General features: G+C 42.1%; 3 protein-coding genes across 3 annotated transcripts; all 3 read left to right on the top strand.

Annotated features, from left to right (window-relative positions):
* Positions 1 to 1,142: 1,142 nt before the first annotated feature.
* On the top strand, positions 1,143 to 2,931 carry LOC144739682 (ubiquitin-conjugating enzyme E2 K-like). Its single transcript, XM_078622606.1, is given in 4 exon segments — positions 1,143 to 1,232; positions 2,639 to 2,678; positions 2,681 to 2,766; positions 2,857 to 2,931. Coding segments are annotated over 4 exon segments (291 nt in total).
* A 2,381-nt stretch (positions 2,932 to 5,312) lies between these two features.
* On the top strand, positions 5,313 to 9,344 carry LOC144739683 (neuronal acetylcholine receptor subunit alpha-9-II-like). The gene is given in 10 exon segments (XM_078622607.1): positions 5,313 to 5,364; positions 5,982 to 6,127; positions 6,944 to 7,098; positions 7,842 to 8,022; positions 8,090 to 8,441; positions 8,561 to 8,577; positions 8,579 to 9,118; positions 9,120 to 9,156; positions 9,159 to 9,301; positions 9,303 to 9,344. Coding segments are annotated over 10 exon segments (1,665 nt in total).
* A 4,302-nt stretch (positions 9,345 to 13,646) lies between these two features.
* On the top strand, positions 13,647 to 26,075 carry LOC144739680 (putative methyltransferase NSUN7; the record flags this gene model as incomplete). Its single annotated transcript, XM_078622605.1, is given in 11 exon segments — positions 13,647 to 13,689; positions 17,662 to 17,720; positions 20,351 to 20,478; positions 20,563 to 20,715; positions 21,262 to 21,292; positions 21,294 to 21,446; positions 22,219 to 22,291; positions 22,846 to 22,989; positions 23,518 to 23,619; positions 24,991 to 25,093; positions 25,964 to 26,075. Coding segments are annotated over 11 exon segments (1,101 nt in total), but the record flags the coding sequence as incomplete, so codon positions are not given.
* Between the last annotated feature and the right edge of the window lie 777 nt (positions 26,076 to 26,852).

Raw genomic sequence — 26,852 nt, 5'->3', positions numbered from 1 at the left:
GGCTAATACTGCTGGGAGGTGTCAACTTATGCTGCATGGGCAGTTTTGACAGCAAGCAAGATTAACACTTTGCTGTCTGTCTGCTGACTGCCCGTCGATTCTGATATCCTTATGTGACCTTTCCACCTTCCAGACGAGCAAAAACCAGATAAAAGTGGATCTGGTGGATGAGAACTTCACAGAACTTAAGGGGAGATAGCAGGGCCACCTGACACACCATATGAAGGTGAGGGGCTTCTGGAAACAGTCTGCTGCCTGCTAACATCAATGCATGTTTGCACAATTTTGCCATGCAATACTGGGCATTACTGACAACTTAGTTTTAAAGTTGATATCTACTAACTTTTGTATTCAATAATGCATAATATTTTGCACAGTTTAAATCATTTTAATAATAACGCCGCACAGCCTGCCTTTTATTAGATCGACTATATATCGTACTGTCATTAATGAATAATTTCTTTTCTTTCAGGGGGTAGATATCAACTAGAAATTAAAATCCCAGAAACATATCCTTTTAATCCACCCAAGGTAGACATTCATTTATGGTATTTATGACATGTAACCACGCTGCTATTAAAAAAATATTTTCCTGTGCTCAACGGCATATGATTTCTCTTTTTCTTTTACTTTTTCTTTTATTTGTGCACAGGTGCGGTTTATTACAAAAATCTGGCATCCCAACATCAGTTCAGTCACAGGTGCAATATGTTTGGACATTCTCAAAGACCAGTGGTGAGTGAATCTGTTTCAAGTCATTTATTTCTCTATCTAATCTTATGTTAGATAGATTCTCCTACCAAAGTCTTTGCTAGTTCTAAATTACTGACTTTATGTCTATTCCTATTATAAACAACACAGTCAGTCTTTGACTGACTGACTAGGCAAATGGTCCCAGTGTTTTTGTGCCTTTTTAATCAAAATGCAGCACATGAGAATGGATGTGGATGGAATGGATGTACTTGAATACAGATCCAAAAATGCAGATTTTCAAAATTAATCATGCATAGCCTGAACATCATTAACAGTAGTATCAGACGTATAACAAGCATTTCTGGGCGTCACAGCTATACGAGACAGTTGAAAAATTCAAAAAAAGCCTCCTGCTTGAAACAATATTTTGTCCTTCCAGGGCAGCGGCGATGACACTGAGGACAGTCCTCCTGTCGCTACAAGCCTTATTGGCAGCTGCAGAACCAGATGACCCACAGGATGCAGTGGTAGCCAATCAGGTGGGTGTGCAAGAATAAATATTTCGTTTTACCTCTTATTCACCCATGAGTGAATATAGTGACTATGGCTTGAAAAGGGGATAAGACAATATACTCAATACATAATGACAATACACAATATAGAAAAATAAATTGTTTTATCTTTGCTATGGTAGTAGAGCTCTGAAAACTATTATCAAAGGCTTCAGTTATGCTTAGCTGAGAAAAAGATTACTCTAGTTAAAGCAGTATGACCTTTTTGGATACACTGCGTGTAATATTTGCCATGCGAAAATCGTGAGAGCAGTTGATGAAACAAAAATATCTTCTAGAAATAGTTTTTCGGCTCAAATTTCATTGAAACAAACATTGTTCAGGGCTGAAATGTGACATTAATTAGTAAATCACACCTTAATTGTGAATATAATTAATTAAAAAGCTGAAAGCATCTCCTCCCCCAGGACACAATCTTATGGCTTATCTTATAAAAGTGTAGCAGCCATGGAGATTTACATACAGCTGACATGATTATTCACCACTGCCAAGTTCGAAAAAAAGTCTGTGTGGAGGCATCATGCTTTCTTCTGCCTTCCAAGCAAGTCAGTTCTTGCAGTTTGAGCAGTGGTTGATGGAATGTCACCGAAGTGTAACTTAACAATTTCTCATGTCATCAGGACTTTTACCTCTTGTTTGCGTTTTAATTCAGAAGATAGTTCTACTGGACTGAACACATGCACCTCTAGCCCTTCACTGAGCCCGAGGAAGTAACAATCTAGAAAGAGTCTATAGATTTTTGATTCCCCCGTGAGTGCATTGATTCCATTAGATGAATCGATTGCCTGCCTGTCCTATGTGTCAGCTGCATCAAGACAAAATGGCAGTGAAGCGTTTTCATCCACATGTGCTGAGAAACAACACTATTCATAAATCATTTGTCAACTAATTCATGTTGGTCGGTCATCACGATGACTGGCCAACTGACATGATGCTACATTGTGTCAGAGAGTTATTCATCAAAAGTGTAAAATGTTATGTGTTCACTGGTTTGATGTGACAGATGTGACAAAAGCAAGCTTCCTATTCTTCCATATGACAGAATTATTTTCAATGAACACACATCAACACAGTGCTAGAACTTTTGACAATAACTGGACGGCACTTCATAATGTATTTTGACACAAGTTCAGGTTTGCGACAGTCTTTGTTGTGCTGGTGGGCTGTCTGTTTTTAATATTTATCCTGCTCTGAACAATCAATATGCATGTTCACCTTTTCATTGGTACAAGTTGAATCACGGTGTTTGCAATTAATGTTTACTTTAAAACGTTAACATTGGCCGCTTGATATAAACTAACTGAAACTATGTCACGCTGTGAGCTGAGCCCCTGCTGCTGACTTATTGTTTTCCACATGTGTTCATCCCACAGTACAAGCAGAACCCAGAGATGTTCAAACAAACAGCGAGGCTCTGTCTCATTTCTACGCAGGCGCTCCAGTTTCCAGTGTGGAGTACACAGGCAAAATAGACAAACTTTGTGCCATGGGTTTCGAAAGAGTAAGTAGGACCTCTGCTGTAAATGAAGTATGAATGAATGAATGAATGAATGAATGAATGAGGTAATGATTGTCTTGTATTCTCCCTCAGAATGCAGTAATAGTGGCGTTGTCATCAAAATCCTGGGATGTGGAGACAGCGACAGAGTTACTGCTCAGTAACTGAATCTTGACATCATCTTCTCTATTCCTTCTTTACGCATACACACCCTCCTGAACTCCCTCTGTTTCGAGGCTTCTCTTCCTCTGTCACATACTCCGTTTCACAATGGACTCCACCTCCGCGTGTCTCCTCTCCATCTATCTTTGCTCTGAGGCATCTCTTTCCCCTCTTTCGCTCCTCACTGCTCATCCCCTCTGTTCTACTGTACCACACGCCAGTCAGTTGCTCTGTGAGCTCACTGGTGTCTTGAAAGTCAAGAACATTCCACCCCTCTAAAGCCTGCCCACCAGTCAGCGTCTCAGCCTTGCCTATGCAGTGCATTCACTTTTAATCCTAAAAACCTTCAGAGGAAAGAGACGAACCATCCAAGATAACTTGATTGACTTGATTCTGTCACACTTGAGGCTTTTTCCCTCACCAGGACATAGCCAAATCAAAAAACTAACCACATTTCAAAATGACTCTTAATACCTCCTGTTAATATTTTATTGCGCCCTCTTCAAAATCACTGCTATCACCAGAGGGATTTTATTTCAGTTACTTTGAAATATGCAGAAGAAAACATATACAGGGGTTATTCACATACAGAAAATGTTTTTGCTGTTTGTGAGACTGGCCTTAAAGTGTCACACAGAATTCCTACAATCACATTTCTCCTCTTCAGCTGTCTGACAACCTCAAAACTCTTGAAGCAATTCCAATTCCCATCTGCACTCCATGTTCTTCACAAGACATACTTCACCTGTCACTTTCATTTTTTAAAAGTTTTATTTAGTTTCTGCCTCCAACGGGAGTCCATTCAGATTCTTGATTTTAAATTGAGAAAAGGAGGAAGAAAAAAAAAGAAACCAAACTCATGTTCACCAGTAACACAACTGCGAACGTTTGGATGGATTCACATGGAGTTCAAAAAGAATTGCATCGTCTTTATGACGCCATCAGATAAATATGTCAATGATTCATCTGTAAATAAAGATATTAAAGTCTGTGTAAATTAATCTACACATGGTGGGGTCTCTCAAAGACGAGTGTTTGCTGTGGTAGATTTCTTGACCATAATAGCGTTTTCCTTCAAGGAAGCACAACAGTTTTTCAGTATTTTCAGGATACATTCTTATTTTACAAATTATTTACAAATTCATGTTTAACGGAATAGATTTCTGTCAGAGTATTGATAGAGGAATAACTGTCTGCATGCTGTTATCCGACACGTTTATATGCATGTTTGGCTGTGCATTCATTTGAATAAAAACCTAGGGTGAGGCACTAAATTAGCATCAGCAACAAAAATTAAACCTGGAGGGAATTAAAAAGCCAGTGAGAGCAGAGAAAGTCAGCCAGTTTAGATGAAGGATGCTCATGCAGAAGAGCTGGTGAATTAGTTATATTAGTTTGTGTCGCACTACATGAATTGTACTTATATAATAGTTGTACTCTGCTTTTGTGTTGTTTGTGTCTGGTTGAGGGAGCAGGAAGTTGTGTCCATGCTGCGTGTTCTGAGACTGGGCACACAAGCAGATGGTGTGCTTGGTAGCATGTCGGGCCGCTGCGAGAAAACCTGGCAAAAACCTGAAAGCCCTTTATTCATACTGTAAAATTTCACAGCAGAGAAATGATGCAACTGAATTCTCTGTCAAAAGCTCACGATGTTCCCCTACATATACTGTATATTATATTGAATATACTGCTATGAATAATGTCCCAGAAAAAGGGTTTCGGAAAAACATCACTGTTAACCTCTGACCGCGTGGATGCAAAATGTCATCCCATTATGACAGTTGTGTGATTGATTTATTTAACATGCAGCAAGAAAGTGAGGTCATGTGACCTTAATATTAATCATAATTTGATCTTTCAGTCCAAGATGATACTTGTACTAAGTTTAACTTATGTCCTCATAGGCTTCCTTTTGTGAATTCACCACTGATGTCACTTTAAAACAGGAACACGCATGACATAAGAAAAGTCTGCACAAAATATACCACCGTCCAAATCACCAGAGGGCAGCATATCGCCATGACAGAGTGGTTGATCTCTGTCAAAACGCAAGGCTTCTAGAACTTCCTCAGTCGGACCTGATACAGCTTATGGTAAAGATAAAACCTACAGGTGTTGAGCCCCCCCCCCCCAATAAAAAGTGTGCATCAGTGGCTCAATGTAGTCGAACAGCCACTGACAGATGGCCATGGCTCCTTTAATTCACAGCGAGTCGCTACCCACTGTGAAAGTGCTGATGATACAATGATACATGGATCATCACGACAAATTACTTGATGTAAAACATCTATTCACAGATAAAGAGCTGATATACACAAAGACTGTGACCAAACACTGAAACTGAATAATTCATAATTATTATCTGTATAATTATAAGTGATGAAGCCATGACAGTTAAGTTTCCATATCTGGAGCGCTCTGGGAGGATGCAGCAGCCAGGTGAATCACCCATGTGTAGTGAGGCGATGAAGATGCATGGGCATCTTGTTTCTCTCAGTCTGCTGCTGCTATGTGATAGCTGGAGTTTCATTCCACGTCGCAGTCAGACATGCCTCATTTGAACTGCTTCTCCCCCTGCTGTGCACCATCCTCAGGACAAAGACGAGCAGGTAAAAACTGCATCCCTACCCTGTGCGGCTGAGTTCATTGCGGGGTTGAACCAGCACCATGTGGGCCTCCTAGGGAATAAAACCCTGTAATTTTTTTCTTGTGGTTCTTTCGGATGGTGATACATACTGAAGATGATCAGAATAGTCTGCCTGACCTTGCTGCTTCCTTCTGGTGAGTCAGATAATTAAGTTTGGCAAGAAAAACAAATGTATGACTTCTTAAAACTTGAACGCACCAGTTTCCTTCAATTAGACGAAAGACAAACTCACAGTTTGATCAGTATTTAGTTCCTTTGCTTTTCTATATACTGAAAGCAACATGATGTACTTTACAGTTCAAACAATGATAATTGTTGCCCCAAGGCACCGGCATGTTTTTCCCTGCACCAGAGCAGTGATGGTGCTCTGTCAAGAACTGATGGATGACATCACCTTCCTCCCCTGCAGTGGTTCACTCAGCTCAGGGTCACTATGCCCAGAAGCTCCTCAATGATTTGATGGAGAATTATTCCAGTGCCCTGCGACCTGTGGAGGACACCGACAGGGCGCTGAATGTCACTTTACAGATCACCCTCTCTCAGATCAAAGATATGGTGAGTTCTGCTACATTTCTCTCAATCCACAGAAAAACCACTTAGTTAAAACATGGTGCTTATGCCTAAATCCCAATATCTGTACATATATGAAAGATAGGAATCTATTTGTAATAGATTTATTTGTGTAGAGTTTGACTGGACATTATTTTGTAGATAAGAATAGGCGAGCAACATTGAAGTGAGGAGAATAAGTAAGTGATGAACTGAAGTGATGAAGTCGAGATTATAGTGTGTGTATAGTGTGTGTGTGAGTGAGTGAGTGAGTGAGTGTGTGTGTGTGTGTGTGTGTGTGTGTGTGTGTGTGTGTGTGTGTGTGTGTGTGTGTGTGTGTGTGTGTGTGTGTGTGTGTGTGTGTGTGAGAGAGAGAAACAGACAGACAGACAGACATGTCTCTGAATTACAGGCCGGCCTTCTGTTACTCAGACGGATCAGGTTCCCTTTCAGGTTCAGTGCTGCTGTCAGCCCACTGTGAATGAGCTCTGAGTTGTGGACATATTTAAGTGTCTGTGAAGTGGATGATGGAAACACAAATCTCTAATATCCAATCAAACAGGATGTCCACTGATGAGGCAATCCCTTTATTTAAAAAGCACATTCTAACACAGTGGGGAGGGAGCAGGCAGAAAAGTGTGCGCATGAGTTGAAATGGTACACAAAGCAGTTCTACTTTCTCCACTCGAGTGCTCAAACTCAGGCACTGAAACTGAACCACTCCACCCTCATCAGCTCTTTCTGCCTGATATTGACAGACTGGATTTAAGCTGTTGTTATTAACTGCACCGCCGAGCATTTCTGTGACTGCGTTGTGTGAAGGATGAGAGGAACCAGGTGCTGATCGCCTACCTGTGGATCAGACAGACATGGCATGACGCTTACCTGAAGTGGAACAAAGAGGACTATGACGGACTGGACGTCATCCACATCCCCAGCAGCCTGGTGTGGAGGCCGGACCTTGTCCTCTATAACAAGTATGCTCGCACGCACAGCCACACAAACACACACAATATTTTTCTCATATAGTTACAGACCCACTGAAACCTTGTTTTGTAGCTTAAGAGGACTCTATTACTGAAATGTGATAGCTTTCAGTTAAATGCAGGATTACACAAACTTCCACAGGCTCACCAGCACGACTTGTTGGAGCTTTTCTGACATCTCAACAACTGTTTACACTGATTACTTTCATACTGAAAATCTACCTAGGGTTTAAAGCATCAAAACTTAAACGTTCAGAAGTTCTTCAGTGAGTACACTTCAAATATACGAAGACAGGAAGAAACCTGCACATTATATGGTGCCATATACAAATATCCACCCATTGCCTTATGTGACAACAGCTTGGTGTGTTTACTTGTTCCATTCATTCATAATTTTATTGCATAGGATAAACCCTTGAGAAGAATTCTCTCATTTTCAAAGGGTCCTAACATGCATAGTGAGAAAACAAACCAACAACCAGAACAGCAGTCAACAAATATTTACAACAAAGACATTTACAACACGCGTCAACACAAACATAAAATAATGATGAGCACAATCTGTCAGTGGCCACAAATAGGCCATAACCAATTTGCAAATATTAGCCTAGTAAAACTGCAAAAAAGCACTATTATTGAAATGATATTGGGTATAACGTCATCTGAAGCATGTACATTTAGATCAAAATAAGAAAACAAAGCAGCTGTTTGTTCTGTTGTTTCTTCTGCTCCAGGGCTGATGATGACTTCTCTGGGCCCATGGACACCAATGTGAGGCTGCGCTATGATGGAGAGATCACCTGGGACGCTCCTGCCATCACTAAGAGCTCCTGTGTGGTGGACGTCTCCTACTTCCCCTTTGACAGCCAGGAATGTAACCTGACCTTTGGTTCCTGGACCTACAATGGCAACCAAGTATGTGTGCGTCATTCCTTTATCTCCAGACCTTTGGTCTTATACTCATCTCCAACATACATTTCAGGTGGACATCATTATGGGTCTGGACAGTGGAGACCTGTCAGACTTTGTGGAAAATGTGGAGTGGGAGTGTCACGGGATGCCGGCCACAAAGAACGTCATCATGTACGGCTGTTGTTCTGATCCGTATCCAGACATCACCTACACTGTGCTGCTGCAGCGCCGCTCTTCCTTCTACATCTTCAACCTCCTCCTCCCCTGCTTCCTCATCTCCTTCCTGGCTCCTCTGGGATTCTACCTGCCTGCAGACTCAGGGGAGAAGGTTTCACTAGGGGTGACGGTTCTTCTCGCTCTCACAGTGTTCCAGCTAATGGTGGCTGAGAGCATGCCTCCGTCGGAGAGCGTGCCGCTTATAGGTAAGAATGGATGTGGGTTACGATGGTTAGCGCATGTTGTCTTCTCTCTTTGTCTTTCAGCCACCTCACTATGGTTTGTAAAATCTCTCTCTTCCTGACTTTTCCTGTCTGTTACTCAGGAAAGTACTATATTGCCCACCATGACTATGGTCACAGCCTCCACATCTCTCACCATCTTCATCATGAACATCCACTTTTGTGGTCCAGAGGCCAAGCCAGTTCCTCACTGGGCAAAGGTTCTCATCATTGACTACATGTCCAAGATTTTCTTTGTGTATGAGGTAGGCGAGAACTGCGCCTCTGGTTCCCCTTCTTTGTCCTCGCCCTCTCCTGAGGATGATGTCCGTCAGCAGTATTTTAACCCCCACATTCAGGCAAATGGTAAACCAGGAAATCACAAATGCAAAGAGAGTGGCCACGGCCACAAACACCCAAGGCCTCAGACACCCAAGCCGCAACATCAGCCCAGAATGAAAGGCCAGCACCACATCACCAGGGAGGACAGGAGCCACGGCTCCAGCTTTGTACCCAGGAAGTACGAAGGCGCCAATAGGACCTTTCCAGCTGGTGAGTGCTGTAAAGAAGACCAGAAGGTCCCATGCTACCTGGAGGACCAAAAGCTTCCGTGCTGCCCTGAAGACAAAAAGCCTCCAAACCATGGCCCCACTGTAACCTTTGGGCCCTTGTATCTTCTGTAGCCATGGAAACAGTCTCCCTGTGTGGACACCAAGCTGGTGTGCAATGTCGAGTACATCGCAAACTGTTTCCGAGAGCAGAGGGCCACGTGCGCCAAGGGGGCTGAGTGGAAGAAGATTGCTAAAGTGATGGACAGATTTTTTATGTGGATTTTCTTTATCATGGGTTTTCCTCATGAGCATCCTCATCATCGGCAAGGCAACATAACCAGGCAGTGATGCTGTTTAGACTCTAATTAACATGTTTAAAAGTCACAAGGACTGTGTGTGTGTTTATTCTTTTATCCAACATAAATGAATGTGCATACAATGTGCTCGTTATTCTTTCACACAACATTTTCAAGTCATTTCTCATAACTTTACTTTCTTTGGGTTTTGTGTTGAACATCAGTCTTTGACAACCTCAGCAACTCATTCCCAAGCAGTCATGACCGGGATTTACAGGTACTACTTCATCATCTGGCTGTTCAATACACGCAAGGGGATCTACTGTCAAGTTAAATTATGACCAGTGGAGACCCTACATGTCCTATTCACTACTGCGTAATGGGATGCCCGGTGAGGAGTATGACATACATGCACACTTTGGATCTGCTGAATAATTTTTCTTCAAAATCATCCGGTGAATAGTTAATGAGCAAGCTTCGTTTGCAGCACAGCCTGGGCAGTGAGGATGTAAGGTAATATGGAGCATCAATTATGTAACATGATGAACACACTCTGACACCCCCGTCCTCCAGAAGCCCCACGTTCAACTTGGATCGTCCTGTACAAATTAGTTTGTGTATATGCACACACTCATGGAAATGAGGAAGAAGAATGGAATATAAAGGGTTACTTTCACAATTGCTGATTCCAGAGATGGATGTCAGTTAAATATATTCGTTTTCTGTCCGATATTCTAAATTCACCATTCAGATATTTCACTTCTTCCCCAAAGAAAAGTCAAAATTATTAAGTTATCGAAAAAAAACTATTCTGCCCATTGCTGATGCTCATCTATGTTTTAGGAAAACGAAATACAGAGTACAAAATACATCTCCATGTGGGTTAAAATGTATCAAAGAAAACAAGACGCTCTTCAGTTCATTTTTACCGTAATATCTTGATTTCACAGAGGGGGGGCGCTCTACTTCCAGCTATCATCCTGCTGGTGGTTTCCAAACATCCAGTCTGAGAGGCTGCATGAGGTAAGGCAGAAATGCACCACAATGCACCACAGGATTAATCCCATTTTCATCGTCGACAGTGATCGTCTAGTAAAACATTCTGTAGTTTTATTTATCTATCAGAATAATACTGGAGGCTCATGTAAGTCTGTTATTCTTATGATGATAATGATTATTGATTGAATCATTAACGAACAGTGGTGTGAATAAGAAGGAGTATCCACTGTCTGACGAAGGCACACTGCTGCTGTGTGTTAGAACTCTGAGCCACAGGGGCCTGAACGGGCTGCGATCACCCTGGGCGACCAGGAGAAGTGGATACCATGTAATTTGGAGAACCACAGTACTTTTAGGGAAATTTAGGGAAGCTGGGGAAATTCTCTTGTGCTTATCTATGATTTTTTACAGCCAGCAGAAAAACAGCTGTTTTGAATGAATGTTTCATCCCCTTTGAAAACTTGAAAAAGGATTTGACTCCGATTTGAATCTAATATTTAGACTTTGAATGTCCTTCTGTGGACTGGGTGGATTGGCTATGAGGTGTTTCCTCACCTGTGTCAAAAAGCAGCTGCGGTTTGAATCTGGTGAATTAGTATGAGTGCATAAACACAGGAAGAGGTCACACCTGCACCTGCTCTGGGATTAATAAATCATAAACCAACTTTTTAAAATACCAAGGCACATTTTTAAAGCCTTTAATGAATGGCAGTGTGTGATACATTTCCATTTACAGACCAGAAACAAATGCCAGCTCACAGAAACATGTGATATTCTCTGAAATATAAAATATGCCAATGGTTCATACTTCTTTTGCTCATGACTTAGTAAGTTTCATCCTTTCTTGGTGTTCTTGCCTCCCAGCATTGTGAGGATCCTGAGGAGCTTTATTGTAAAGGGCTAGTGCTCATAATTTCAAAACTTTATCATGGGACAAAATATTTCAACTGTTAAGTGAAAACATCCAGGGGCTGAAAGGAGCACCAACAGAGGCCCCTTCTTCCCCGATTTGCTAATTATTCTATGACAAGAATGAATAACAACTCTGTGTTCTGTTTCCAATCTGGCAGATTCACTCTTCATCCCTGACGAGGAGCATGAGAAGCAGTTGCCATGGTGATGGGGACGCACTGGACGAATTGCAAGCATTAAGAAAGTTTGTTTTCAAGTACAGGTGCATCCTGGCATATGTTACATATATGAGAGATTTCTAGAAACCACCAATAAAAGAGTCGTTCGAAGGAAACAGCTGTTAAGTTGTACATTTGTGGAGTCGCCCGTCCCCAAGTAACTGATCCAGATTTATGCCAGCTGAACTTTTTACTGTCTGAAACTCTGCTGATCCAGCACGCTTACGCTTCACTTCTGGAGGACAAAACAGGACTTTCTTCCCTCAAGGTAACAGGAGACACAACGTAATGCCAGTTTCTGATATGGGGCTATACTAATAAAATTGAATTGATTGAAGCTGTCTGCAGCTGGTCGGTCTGGAAGCATCTGTGCCGCGACGCTGCTCCGTTCGCGCCGCGATTCTAAGTTCCACCGGAGCGGCGTGTGAACGCCCCGACAAGTACCGTGAGATTACGAGGTAGCTCGAGGTCAAAGTTCTCAAACCAAATGTCTTTAAAGTTTCATATGTCTGAATTCAGTTTAAGAGCATCTCTGGAATACAGAAAGTTCTGCAATTTTTCGAGTCACATGGGCCGGAGTCAGCGCGTGGTGTTTTACTTTGAAATTCGATTGGAGCACGTCTTTATTGTACTGAGTGAGCTGATGAACAGCACGAGTGCTGTTCATCAAGTGTAGCGCGCACACACACACACACACACACACACACACAACACACACACACACACACACACACACACACCACACACACACACACACACACACACACACACACACACACACACACACACACACACACACAGGATGTGACATCAACATCCTTTAGACCTTTGGTCTAGGCAAACATAAACAATGTTATCAAGAACATCAAAGTTCAAGGGACAATTGTGACTTTCATGACTCTTAAAACACAGAGGTGTTTAAACCTGACTGGTGATTTTCATTACTGAAACAATGGCCACATTGGTAAAAACAATCTAAATACATTGACATTTAATACACACGTATCCAAGGTTCCCCACAAGACAACAAAGTGATGGATAAGAATTCTGACCGACCCCCAAGACAAGGAGTCCAGGTAATTCGTGGGGGTCTGCTTTCGCAAACTATATTTTTCACATTCACTTTTGCTTCACATCTTTGACTGTTGATATGAATAGTCAGAGGCACATTTCAGTGGACAGTAGTGAGATGAAATGACTACTAGAGAGGAGGAATTAGAGTCTGTGTCTGGTAAAATAATAAAATAACACTGCACTCTGCTGTCTTCCACTAGTCTGTTGTGTGTGTGCAGTGGCAGATTTGCTGCTCTGTGGTGTCCAGTCTCTTGTAGTTTTAGCATTAGCGATGACCAATGTGCTAACTCGTTCGATTGACAGATTGAGATTCTTGGAATACAAATGTATGGTCGGTTCTTTGGTCCACACGGAAGAAATTGAGAAATTGTGCCACAGGAGAGAGAAATTATGATGACTTTTCTGTTGTACTTTGTGGCCCTAGCGACAGCTTTCACAAACATGACAAAAATATTTTCTGTGATTATTTTTCAAATTCTGGACAGCAGGTTTAATATTTATGGATATACTTATTAAAAGTATTCATTTGTTGCTCCAATTTGTTGGTCATGTCCATGACTATGCTGACTTCACTCAGAGAAAAATACATTTGAAATGTATGTTCTAATTTCAGAGTTGAGAATCTGATGCTTTGTCAGATGGATGATGACTATGGGTGTTATACTTGTTCTATAAACTACATTGGTCATTTTATTTACTACAACTTGTCCTGGACTCAAGTGAATATAATACTTAGTACAAATAACTCTAATAGTAAATGTGACATTTTTTGTGTAGATTCATGTAACCAAACAGTAACCTTTCTGTTTTCTGTTGTACCTCCAGGTGTCTGAGAGAAACTGTGAGAAAATGGTGAAAAACAAAAATACACGAGGGCGGTCTCTCAAATCCAAAAGCAAGACTAGAAAGACTGGCTCCCAAACAAAAGGCAGCAATGACTTGACTCCTCGTGATGACCCGGTCCACATCCCGGACAGTTGGCTCTGGCCCCACAGTGGAGGTGCAGTGGGTTTTCCAGACAGTGTCTATCTGCTGGCATCAGTCATCTTCCAGAACAACCACCTGATGAAACCTACTGCACACACACTCGTGAATTACGGCCAAAAGAGAGGGCTCCTTTTGCCAGAAGTCAAAGACGGCATGCAGTGTTTATCGTATGAACTCGCTTTCAACGCACTTAAATGTAAGTGACTGGCTGAATTCTATTCAGATTCATTTTGAGCATGTTTTAAGATAAATATTTGATACTGTGCAGGTAAATAGTCATTAGAGATGAGATGATACATGATACATGAGAATGATACATCGATGAAAGGGAAGGCTTCAGTGGCTGGGGGATCTACAAATCAACTTGGTCCATGATCTGCCTAAATCACAGGGGTGTGTAATCGCCATGGTGATGAGGAAAGGGGAGATGTGATGAGAGTCAGTTTCAGTTTGTTGTAAATGCAGAGGTCAGGCAGTAAGATGAAAGACTTGCTTCTATTTCACAATCTGTCCTGAGAACCTGGAACAGCCCGAGGCATACATGTCCCGCATCCATCATCACAGCCCCAGCACCTCGTCAACTCTATGGAAAGTCACAGGTGCAGGTCGCATCACCATATGGTTGACGAAATTGCAGATAACATAGGAAACTGTAGAAATCATAATGCCTGGAATTTGTTTTCATCCATCAGTTTATCTTTATGAGAGGAGGCTTGACCAGGATCAGACACTTGCTGTCACTAGCAGAGCATGAGCAAGTGAAAAATCGTGACTGAATTTGACATGGTCTGCTTTAGCTCGGAACAAATCATAATTCCCTTTTTGTTCAGAGCTTATTTTAAAGACAAATTTCCCTCTGTGTCTCTGCAGTGTTAGAACAGCTCCCCTTGTTCTTTTCAGCCCTCATGGGACATTTCTGGCAACAGTGGAAATTTCAGTGAGTGAATAAAATACAGAAAATGTGAGGAAAGGAAAACTGAAGAGCTACTCTTAGGTTGTTTATTGATCACTGAGAAATTTGACCTTAAGACTGGATGATGTAGGTATGGATGAAGGATGAATAAATTGGTTTGTACTGGCTGTATGTCTGGTCGAGGCAGAAGGCCATCCACATGTAGCCAAGGAGGTTTCTGTGCCAGTAAAAGGAATGTTTCCTCTCTTCCGTCGCTAAGAGCTGCTCGTGTAAATGTTGGGTTTCTATTAGAATTGCTTATATGCACAGCGTCAGGCGATAAATGTTGTTGTGAATTGGTGCAATACAGACTTGACCTGACCGGAAGAGTATTATTGGAGAAAAGTGACATAACATCCTCTGATTATCCTCAATACTACATATTCATGTAGTGATAAAGGCTGACTAGCTGCGATCACATAGATATTTGTTTGAATTCTCCTCTGCCTGCTGCATAGAAAGTGGGTGCAGATCAGATGACACAGCCTTGAAGCCAATGTTAATCTTGCTTCCACCTATGAACAGGCTGACTTTTGGAGCAGCAATTGATTCGCTGGTGACACACACACACACACACACACAAACACACAAACATTTGTGCACTGCCTCGCCTTGAATGACTGATCCAGTAATTGAGCTGAGGTCAGTTGTTAACCTAAAGAAGAAATGCTTCAGCAGCAGAAAACACGTAGAGCAAAATGCCAATGAGCGCTGGTATTGATCTTGTGATTATAACTCTTATCTGCTCAAAACAAAAAAGAGTCACTCAGTAATCTCCATATCGATGTCTGGGGACAGACTGGTCTGATGCTTTGTCGTCGGTCAATACAGCAGCAAGGAGCCAGAGTTGGTGGTGATGTTTTACCAGCACGGTGATGACATTTCATAAACAAAGATGGAGGTAAAGAAGCACATACAACAATTATTAGACCTTTTTACCCTCTCTTCTCTTTGCTCACTCTTCTCTTAGCTCTTGACCTTCATCCTTGCCTCACTCATTAAAAGTTACCATAGCAACCTTCGGATCACCAAGCAGCTTCTCTGATGCTGGGTGTTCAACAAATGCTGGACTGATTGTCCTGTCAATCTTCTTATCTGCACACGTTAGTATGCAGAGATGCCCCAAGAGGGCGAGCAAGGGTACTGAAATCGGGTGTATGTCCTCTCTGTCTTGCTATGGGCTGATCTGGTTCCGGATAAAATTCGGTGTCCTTTCACTTTCTTAACATTTCCGCCTACAGAGGGTGGTTGAAAGGCTGATGGGAGTGGCGGAAGGTGATGTTTTCTGTGATTCCTCTCTGCAGTGATGAAAGACACTTACTGTGCTGAGAGGCAGGGAGAGGAGGCTCTGAGAGGAGGGTGAAAACAGTCCAAGGGACGAGGGTTGTAATCTTGGATTGTTTCATCTTGAATTCCTTTGAGTCCTGCCTCTTGTTCATCTCAGTGACGGGATCAGTCTATGCTCAAACATAGAAACGTTAGTCCTATTAAACACCTACAGTCATTTCCTCAGGAAATATAACATGGACCTTGGCTGAGGTTTGTGCTGTAGTTGTCTAGTTTTTCCTCACTGTTTTATACCTCCAGGGGATGTCTTTTTCTGACCTCTCCCATCCTTGGAAAAAGCTTTCTTCATGTCTCAGAAAATGTCTGTCTGATCACTGACCTCATTTCTGTCTTTTACCAGTGGAAATTTAGTTGACCTTGTCGTTAGCCATGACTTCCCACTCTTCATTTTCTCGCCCCTTCCTGCTTCCCTCTTTCATTCAACTCGCTGCTCCTCTGAGCATTTCTGCCTTGTCCACACTGACAAGTACCGTCTGACGCCCTTGTCAGATGACTGAGGCTGCTGTATTCTTTATGTGCAACGAGAAAAAAAATCTTTGCACCACTTTGCAGTAGGCTGGATTTAGATGCATGAAAGAGAATGTTGTTGTTTTTTTCAGTCTTGGCCACAACCGGAGCAGCTATCACCAGTATTTCTTAGCAAATATTAAATGTTGCAGATTTGACTTTTAGTGTTAAGGTGGTTAGGTAAGATTAATGTGTCATATGTAGTGATGCAGAACATTGTGGGACTCAGACCTTAAAGTAAAGAGGAGCCAGGGTTCTGATCTGGCTCTTTCACAAAGGATTTATTTGACTGCAGTTCCCGTAAGTCACTACTCATTGTGAAATACCTGGATGGAGGCCTGAAAACACACAACCTTTGTTCTAGGAGGCTGGGGACTCCTGCTGGTGTATGGACACGTCTACAGTCAGGTCTGAGGAGCAAACAGCACAAATGTCTGCTGAATGTGATCTATAGCCAACTGACAGTGTTAGATTTGTAGTATTTTTGGAAACTATGATCTCCAAACACACAAACATCATGGCACCCTCTTGGTTCTGTGCCGCATAGGGTGCAATGAATCAGCTGCAGACTTATCTTTAAGGCCTCTATCAGTTATGGTCAGTGGTTATTGCAACCCCCCACCGACCCATTTCAAACACTTTCTCCTCAGATAAAAATAATCTGCTATCCTTGTGTGTGTGCCATCATTTGTGTGTGTGTATGTGCGCATATGCATGTCTGTGTGACTGTGTATGTTATTGTTACTATTCACCTGGCCTGAGTCATATCCAGATTAAACGATTAAATAATACAGAATATAAATTCAAGAACAATATGTGTCTGAAGAATGTTGTTGCACAAAATGAAGAAATGCTGATTTACAATTAGTCTAATTCTCTAGTATGAAATGTATGTATGCCTGCTCACACTGCTTTAGACGATTTATTACTGCTGATGCCATTAATGTCATTAGCCTTTACATTTCTCACACCCACTCAGTAAAAGAAATAAATGAAGCAAATGAAGAATTGGATTAACTCAAATTAAGCACCAAATAAGTGTTTAATCACACAAAATTAAACCCCTTGTCTAACGTAATTATCATTTGAAATTGAATCAGGACCATTTGGGGGTCCCTTTGCATTATTAGATATAGATTTATCCTGCATATATCATACCCAATAAATGGATGGGGGTAATTTTGTGCACCTCCATCAAGTGATCTTAATTTGAGTCAGAATTAGTTTCCAGTGTGAATTCCAGCCTGACATTAAAGATGGCATGAAGCATCATTATTTCTCAGACAAGTAATTAGTAATGCGACTAATGCACTGTTTATCTCTGTTACTCAGTTATCGCATTCTTATTCTCTTTCTACACAGACCAAGACCTGCTGGAGGATATCATGACTGGCAGCTGCTTTTACTTCATTCGGCACATAGTAAGTGATCCATCGAACCGCTGTGAATGTCGGCACCTACAGTAGCATACTAATGGTGGCATGATGTATGTTTGGATCAGACGTCCCTTTGATTGTGGAAAGGCTGTGCATTTTGTTTGGCACATTATTCATTTGAGTGTGACATTTTCTTAAGCTCATGCTGTTTGCTCAAATTCTCCCTCCCAGTCCTTTGTCAGTGCTTTTCTTTGTGCGATACAATATTCATGTCCTGCTGTTCGTACTATGCATATTCTTTCTTCCCCTCTCTTTCCATTAACAGTAATATTGATGCATTTCACTGATGCACTCCTTTCATCAACTCACAAAGCACCATGTGTCCTTATATTCCCTTTTCCTAATCAATGACAGTCATTCCCTTTGGACTAACACTTCTGTGGGTCAGAACATGGCCTGCTAGCTTCCTTTATTGCTTTTCTCAAATTGAACACCCCATTCATTAATAATGAAATCAAAATGCTCTAACTGCCCAGGAGCAGGGGGCTTTGAAGGTATTCTTCATCTTCACTACAATTGGACCAGAATGCTGATTGTTTGTGATACGGCAGACAGGCATTGCTGTTTGGGAGAAACAGAATTCCCAGCACACACTTACCTTGAGGTCATCACTGGAAGCTACTGAAATGTTCTTTTGCCCTGCTCAACTCAGTTCAACTTTATTTGTAAAGCACTATTTCAAAAGTCACAGCATGGCTCACAACTGGCCAAGTGCTGTACACAGACATAAGATCAAATGGAATAAAAATAAAAGAATGAAAACACATAAAATAATTAAACCTTAAAAGCCAAAGAGAAAATAGTTTTAAGAGAGGATTTGAAAGCAGGAAGGGAAATGGCCCATCTGATGTGTAGGTGCAACTCATTCCGGCTTTGGAGCCGTGACTGAAAAGGCACAGCCACCTCTCAGCTTCCTCTTTGCCTGTAGGACACTGACCAACTGGTCAGGCAGATTCGGTGGGGGCAAGGCTATGAAGAGATTTAAAAACAAATGAAAGACTTTTAAAATCAATTTGAAAGCCAACTGGGAGTCAATAAATTGGTGCTAAAATGGGGGAATGTGATCTCGTTTTTCGGTACCATGTAAAAGTCTAGCAGCAGGTTTAACATTCCCCAGAACAGATAGCGGGCATCTGAGTTGCTTTTTCAAGAGCCTGAATAGCAATAAAAATGCCAGTTACAGAACTAGTCTGTGAGTATGTGTGTGTGTATGTGTGCGTGCGTGTGTGATGAACTTGATCTAACAGAGTAATGAATGCAGAAGGCAGTGAGTGTGTGAATAAGAGATAGAGGTGTCACATCTACATCACTGTAGACATCTACCGTGTCTGACATATACGGGGAATGTGTGTTTGGAAAGTAGTGATCACACACGCACACACACACCCACACCCACAGTCTAGCTTTGTAAAATATGGCCCTGAGCGAAATGAATGACTGTTCCTCTGTTATCGGTGGCAGGTCGTTACTCTGCATCCCTCTCAAACAATAAAACCCAAAACACAACGAGCCAGTCTTTAGAACTCGCTCTCAGCTGCTTTTACACTGCTGACATCTATAAAGTTTAACCTTGGTGGAGGAGAGAGTGAGCGGTACTATAGTTGGACATGGTGGCTGAAAAAGCCCAAGGTGCACTTGATCACAATGGAGAGAGAAAATGAAGCTGAAATCCTGTGGAGAATTGATATAGTGTGAGTGACAATACAGAATCAAAGGTGTGTGCAGAAAAAAGCCTAAGCCCTTTGAAATGAAGCCACATTGATTATGATGAGTGTTTAAATTTACATCTTTTGTAAATCCCCCCTCGTATAATTTTGTTGCAATGAAATGGGTGAAATGTCAAAAATAATAATAATAATAATCAGTCGTTGTGTTTACTGCTCAAATGGATTCTGGTTGAACATCACTGTTGGCTGAATTAGTAAGTAGACAGTAATATGTCCAATACAAGTTAAAGTTTCTGTCTTGTGACATGGACCTGAATCTGAAGTGACTAACCAGTCTGCATGTTCGGCCAATTTCCCCTCAGTGGGACATGTTGCCAAGCAACATAATGACTGGGAATTCTCCCACACCTAAGGCTCTAACCTTGGTAAAGGGCAAATGAAACTTCATGTAGATAAAGTGGAGTGCCATAATTGGACTTTGAGAGTGACCTTTCCAAAAAGGAAATCAATAAACCCTGAAATGATACTAATAGTCATATAATACATGTTTACACATTTTTAAATGACAGCATGAACCCTCGCAGTGTTTTAGCATCTACAACCATTAGCCCTGCTGTGAGGCTGTGTCAAGCTGTTGCTGCTGTGGAACGCCATCTGCCAGTAATGCTGCTGGTGGAAAGGGAGCGGACACAGGAGAATCTAGGGAGGTAGAGGGTTTACGGGAAGGGATTTATAGAAGAAATGAGAAGAAAGGTAAACGTTACTTAGGCAGCAGAGGTTCCAGATGGGGCATCTCGTCACATTGTGTTGCTTTGGATTTGCATTCTGGCAGTTCATTTGTCAACACCATTCAAAAATAGAGTTTAATCCACATGCATGTATACGCTATCTTTGTGTTTCCTTGTTCATATGGAAGTCACTTATTGGCTTTTTGCCCTTGTCTTCCAGCCAGATGGTCAGAAGTGCCTTGTTGCCGTCATGCTCTATGACTTTCAGGACAGGAACTTCCTCCCACGCAAATGGTTTGGGGAGGACTTCATACAGGAAGTAAGAGATGTGGAGAACTATCTCATCAGGTGAGACAAAGACAAATATCAAGTAAAGGAACCCTAACCTGAAGTGAAATCAAAAACTGAAGACCTTGTGTTTGTTGCATGTAGGTTTAAAACCAAGCTGGCAGCGTCTCTGGCGCGGTGCAGGGTCAAGCATAACCTTTCATCCATTGAGTGTTTCCTGCCAGAGAGTGTGAAGGTGAAGCAGGAGAGATCAAGATGTTTACCGCTTTATGGATGGGTCAACACCCTCAGGAGCAGGTTGGCTGAGCACATGCAGATGTGCTGCACACGCACAGCCACACACACAGTTGCAGAATGTGTGCACCTGTAAGCAGAGCTACACTCAAACACACACACACTCACACACACCATTAGTTTGGGGACCTGCCCAGTGTTTTATGGGCCAGGTGCCCAGCTGACACCTAATTAAACCACCAGTGTGAGTGTGTGACTATGTGTTGCTACATGTGTGTGTTCCTACACGCCCCGACAGGTTGATTCCGTTTGGTGTAAATCCTGCAGGTGTGGACAGATTCAATCAGCAACAAGCTCTGGGACCGGAAAGGTCACCTATTGGCGCTATGTGTGTGTGTGTGTGTGTGTGTGTGATCAAGCATGTGTGGTGTCCTAATGGCTTTTACAGCACGTATGATCTTTAACTTCCTTTAAAATTCCATACTGCAATTTTGCACTTATGATAACCTGTCTTTCTATTTTCTCCACCTCTCTCTCTTACTTGTTTCCTCTTCCCCCTCCGGCATCCCATAATGTGTTCCCCTCTGTCCACCTGTCCTTTTTTTCTAGTCTCGATGAGGTCCAAATGGTGCTAAAGAGGTGTGGGCTTCTCGCAGGTGGAATCGATAGGGCAGCTGGAGGGGCAGACCTTTTGCCAGGATCCCCACTGTGGGGATCTCCTGGTGTTCCCTGCGAGGCAGAAAGCAGAGCTCTATTCATCCACGCTGCTCAGTGAATACAAGCTCATCATCCAGGTACAAGCAGCTTAGAAGGAGGTGGACAACAGGAACCTCCTCCCGATAGAACGTGAAAATCCATTGGCCTTTCTCCATAATTTATGACGTCACTTTGGACTTGCTCTGATTATAAGGCTGAGATCCTGTATTCCAAAAGTTTGTCCACATACAAATTTTGAAATCAGTTCCTCTCTCTGGCCATACTTCACTGGAAGCCTTAAAAAAACACAGCTGTCTCGGGAAGTGTGTGTGTGTGCATGCGCGCAGGTGTGTCCCAGTAAATTTCAATTCAACCCCATTAGAGTCAAGCTGCCTTGCAAACTGCAAGTGGTCCATCAGGACTAAAACATAATTCCATCTCAGTTTTGCTGCCAAAATCCAATCAAATATTCAGCATCACTACTTAATTTCTCTGCATTTTTCTGTCTTTCTTTTATCTTTCCCTTATTTGTCCTGCGTTGTCTTCCGCGACAAACCCCGTGATCTGGGTGTAACTGCAGAAAATCAAGCCAGCCCGTAGGGAAACATGCAGCCCTATTTGTAGAAAGAACCCCACTGAGTGAAGGACATCTCGTTGTAATCTGACTGCTGCTGCTCTCGTTCTCCCTCTCCATTTCCATCGCCTCCCCTTTGCTGTACCTACTATGTAACCGCTCTGACACAGCTGCTCCAGACCCCCTTATATCTCTGATCTAATCCTGCTTTCATACCCATACTCATTTCTCCTATCTCTGTTTGAAATTCACCAGTTTATAACCCACCAACGAAATGCTCTTCTGTGTGCCTGTAGGATAAGTCGTGCAGCAGCCTGGCCCCAAATGTTTTGAGACAGCTGCTCACTGATAAAGGAGATGTTTCTTATGGTGGGCTGCTTCTCTGGCCTCACAGCCGCCCACACTGCCTCCCTGTTTACTGCCAAGCATCAAGCCAACAACAACCAGTCCACAGTTTACGCTTGTGTCCAGTGGCCACACAGACGCTCAGAGGAAGGAGTTACAGAAGATAATCACTCTCATGGGCTGCAAGAGTAAGCACAACATGGTCTTATTTTCATTTGCGATTCTCATAACAAAATGAATCACTAAGCACTATGCCTTCCTTTTTCACTTTTGTGTATAAAAATGATGGGTGACATAACAGTGCTTATTGCAATCACATATTGACAAGCTATTTAATCGCATTTCAAGAACAAACCAGGATTAGAAATCATTGTTATTTTGATTCTTGTCATCATATTCAGGCAGTGTGCTTTATTTTTAGTAAAAAGAAACCTAAAGGCCAGAATGAATCTACAAAAATACACAGTATTAAGAATAGAATAAGTACGTATGTGTGTGTGTGTGTGTGTGTGTGTGTGTGTGTGTGTGTGTGTATACACACACAATTATGCATGTTACTGCTCTATGTGCTTGTTTAGATGTTAAACAGATACCTGAGGACTTCCAGTCTTTGAGCAGCTTGGACAAGCGGCTTGAAAAAGTGCGCGCAATCATGTTGACCCCCAGATGCTCCGTGTCAGCAGTCAGCAATCCTGTTGAACTCATACTGCAAGAGAATGGAGGTACACATAGATCTGTGCCTACAATGAAGCTCTAAACACCAGAATTCTCTCAATAAGCCCTCTGATGAGTCAGTATGAAAATGGAGTAGATGCTCTGCTGGTTCGTATGTACACAGTAAGTTTGATGCCAAGAGACTCTAAGTAAACAAACTCAAAAGTACTGATATGTGCGATATATTACATCAAATATCTGGAGCATACATGTAGAATTGCAGTAAAAAAACACACAATGAAAAAAAGCTGCAGTGATTTAAGTTTTTATAAACCACAAACTATGAATAATAAATCATGTAATCCCAGAGGAAACATCCTACATTAAAAAGATGTGTCACAGAGGTCCCCTCTGCTTGATTACTTGTCTTTATGTTTGTAATCTGAGGATGTAGAATGAAGAATAACTTCCAGTTCTAATCTACCAGTTTTGAGCAAATTAAAGGATGCTTCGTGATACTCCCACCAATCTATATGTAGCCCACACACAGTGGACCTTGAACGCAACCTGTGACACTGATGCCTGACTGTTTTCAGACATGAACCTGCTGCAGGACTTATCCCAGGGCTCTGTAGCTCAGGGCAAACTGGAAGCTCTAGTAGAACAGCAGAAGAAGGATATCAACCACGCCTTGACGTGTAAGTGTTGATCCTGTTTTCTCACACACACACACACACACACACACACCACACACACACACACACACACACACACACACACACACCACACACACACACACACACACACACACACACACACACACACACACACACACACACACAATCAGTTTCACTGTCACAAAAAAAAAGTTTTCCTAATGATCTAATCTCGTATGTCATTAGTCTGAAGCTGTGGCGTCCCTGAGAGATTGCCTGAGTCTTAATTAGGAATGCTAATGTTGGTGTGTACTGGCCAGACAAAGTCTGACAGAATTCCTCACACTTTTTTTTATTGTCTTGGCAGAGGAATCTACTAAAAGTGTCATTGTAGATTCCTCCCTGATGTATTCAGTGCAGATGTTACAGATGTGCCCTGTCTCGTATTTCGTTCTGTTCACTCGTGTCTGTCTTCCGTGCTCTGTGATATGGTCACGTTCAAGGGGCAAAGAAACCCAGCTGCTCTAATCATGCTGCCATCGATTGCCCCTCCTCATCATTTTGCCTGGGTAGATAATGTCTGACGGGATTGTTAATTAACAGTGGGCGTGTATTGAGTACCTTGGCTTGGCTGAGTCGATGTCTTCATTTTGTTTCTTCACCACAATGGGCATATTCAAAGGACAAACACTCACACACGTTCATATAGGCCTTGAAAATGGTGTAAATAATTATTAGTGTGACAGGTGGTTTGACGTATGTGAGCAGGAGAGCGGCTTAATAATGGCAGATTCTGCGTGTTTCCCCTTCCAGGCTACAATACCGCTCTGCTTCGTGCTGCTTATGTAAACATTTGCATGCGTGGGTGCTAAGCACAAGGTTTGCACTCATGCTCACACTCATTATTACGACATGATTAGTTTGTCTGAGCTGGTGAGGCAGGTGTAACAGAAAACTCTGAAACTTTGCCATGATTTTAGTTCCCTTGTCTTCCTCACTCCGTTCTATTTCTTTACACGTCACATGTGTTTTGTTTTGTTTTTTTTATGTGTTATCACATGTGTATTGTTTTTGTCTTGCTGTAATTAACTGAGCTGAAAAGAAATCAAAGCTTAAATTGAGAAAATCACAGAGCTGCCAAATCTTGAAGCTCGCAGACGTTGGATAGAATATCAGTTGTACATATGAGCAGTATGAAGTAGCTCTTTACTTCAAAGGGAGCACTTGATGAAGATATTTGAATAATTAAATGTGATTGTCACAGAACAGCAGGATAACAGACTGTAGGTACTCGTCTGCCTCACCGTTCTAATGTTTCATCGACCGAGTTTTGTTGTATGGAGGAGTGGTCGCCCATGTAAATTCATCCATACATTCAGCATATTAAAGCAACATGCACATGTTTGTGTTCAGTCCCCAAGGTTTCCGTGGTGGTATACTCGACCCGCTCGTCACACCTGGAGGAGAATGAGGAGGTGGTGAGCAGTGCCCTGAAACAAGCCGAGGCCGAGCTAGAGCAGGACGGGAAGAAGACAAAGGAAACCAGCTAAGTTCGGGTCAGTCCTCTGCTCAGTGCCTGCTGGACTTTGTGGTTGTTTTTGTTTGTCTGTTTGTCCTGCTGTTTGTCAGCCTGTTGAGGTTTTTTTCTTCTGTCTGACAAGCTTCTGTCAGAATTACCTCATGCATAAGCTGAAGGAGATTCATATGTTTATGTTTGTAAATGCTGCCAACAGGGCAGGAGAAAGGATTGTTAGGCAGCTTGGTTTCCCATATATTTACTCTACAGTACATATTCTTTCATCTTGTATCTTTCTGCTGCTTGAACTGAACTTTAAAGTATGGACTGTTTCCTGCGGACTTGGATCTACCAAGACTGACTTCTCTCTGCCGTTACCTGTTGTGGTACTGCCAGTGCCTGCGGCTAGTATAGCTAAGACACTACTGATATTATGACTATGAAATATACAGACTTCACCAGAGCACATCTTGAGCACTTTTGCGCTTTTTTTGTGTATATTTTGGGTATTTCCTTTGTAGCTTGATGCTATCTATTGTGTCACATTACCACTTAATCTGTCTAAACATCTGTGTGGTAGATAAACCATGGAATTTTTTTTTCTTTAAAAACATGTACGATGTCATTCATTCTATGTAACTGCTTTGATGACAGACAAACAGTATTTTTCCACTAAAGGCCCTATTTCTGAATGTGTGGGGTCAATAATGCGTTGTGTTTGCCACTAACAGGCTCTAGGTTGAAATGTGGGTGTGATTTTTCCATTTATTATCAATGGTTCATTAGTGTGACATAGGTTATATATATATATATATATATATAAATCCTCCAAAATGTGGTTCTGACTCTGACGCTGTGTGTTTCACCCAGGTTGAGTCATTGTCCATTCAAACCTGACGACACAAAAGAACCTGGCTCCTTCTTCAACCTGAAGCCTTCGGAGCAGAGTAACGGATGCTTCGTAGCTGCTCTCACCAGGCAGGTGAGTGGATGAAGACAAGCAGACGTTTACCACTGTATGGTATTTTTTGCCACCAATACATAACTATGTTTAATGAATTATTATCTGTCTGTGCTTGTCAGAGGAGTGATGATGTACCATCAGTCCTTACAGCTATGAGGAAGAGGTTCCAAAACTTAAATATATAGAACGTATATCGTATATATAGAATATTGTCCCAAAGACAAGCACCATGGCAGACCAACAAATATAAAACAGATTCATGCATGAACTGCATGAGGAGTACTTGGTGTACACACACGGCTCAATTCTTTATATGTTCTATTAAAAGAGGTGTATTGTCAGTCTGAAGACAAATGGGAATTTGATTGAAGCATGCACGCTCTGCTGCCTGTTATCTGTTGAAAAAAAGCATCCATTAGAACTGGAATGTACTCAGACGTGTTAGTCTAACTGGAGCCTCTTCTGGTGTTGCCGTTATGGGGAAGGTGAGCTGGGAACTGGGCCACTGACATTAAAATCAGATAAAATGAGCATCACAGGCTGCCTATCAGGACCCTTGAGACACAAATAAGTAGAAAAGGAAAGAGGTCAGTGTCTGGAACTCGTCATGGACCCTGGTTTCTCCTCTGAGTCGAACGAGAGAAAAGAGCAAATGTGTGAGGTGTTGGAGGAGATGATGGCAGAATTTGATGAGGACGCTGTCTGGGTTCATCTAGAAATCAGTGCGGTCGGGATGAGATAAAGGTGTGAAAGACATGTGAGTGGAGGGTGAGGTCATCTTCTGAGCACAATCTT

Source organism: Lampetra planeri, unplaced genomic scaffold (assembly GCF_965212315.1).
Source record: "Lampetra planeri unplaced genomic scaffold, kcLamPlan1.2.h2 scaffold_1650, whole genome shotgun sequence".
Taxonomy (NCBI): Eukaryota; Metazoa; Chordata; class Hyperoartia; order Petromyzontiformes; family Petromyzontidae; genus Lampetra; species Lampetra planeri.
The sequence above is the reverse complement of the archived record's forward strand: the minus strand, read 5'-3'. Positions and strand labels throughout refer to the sequence as shown.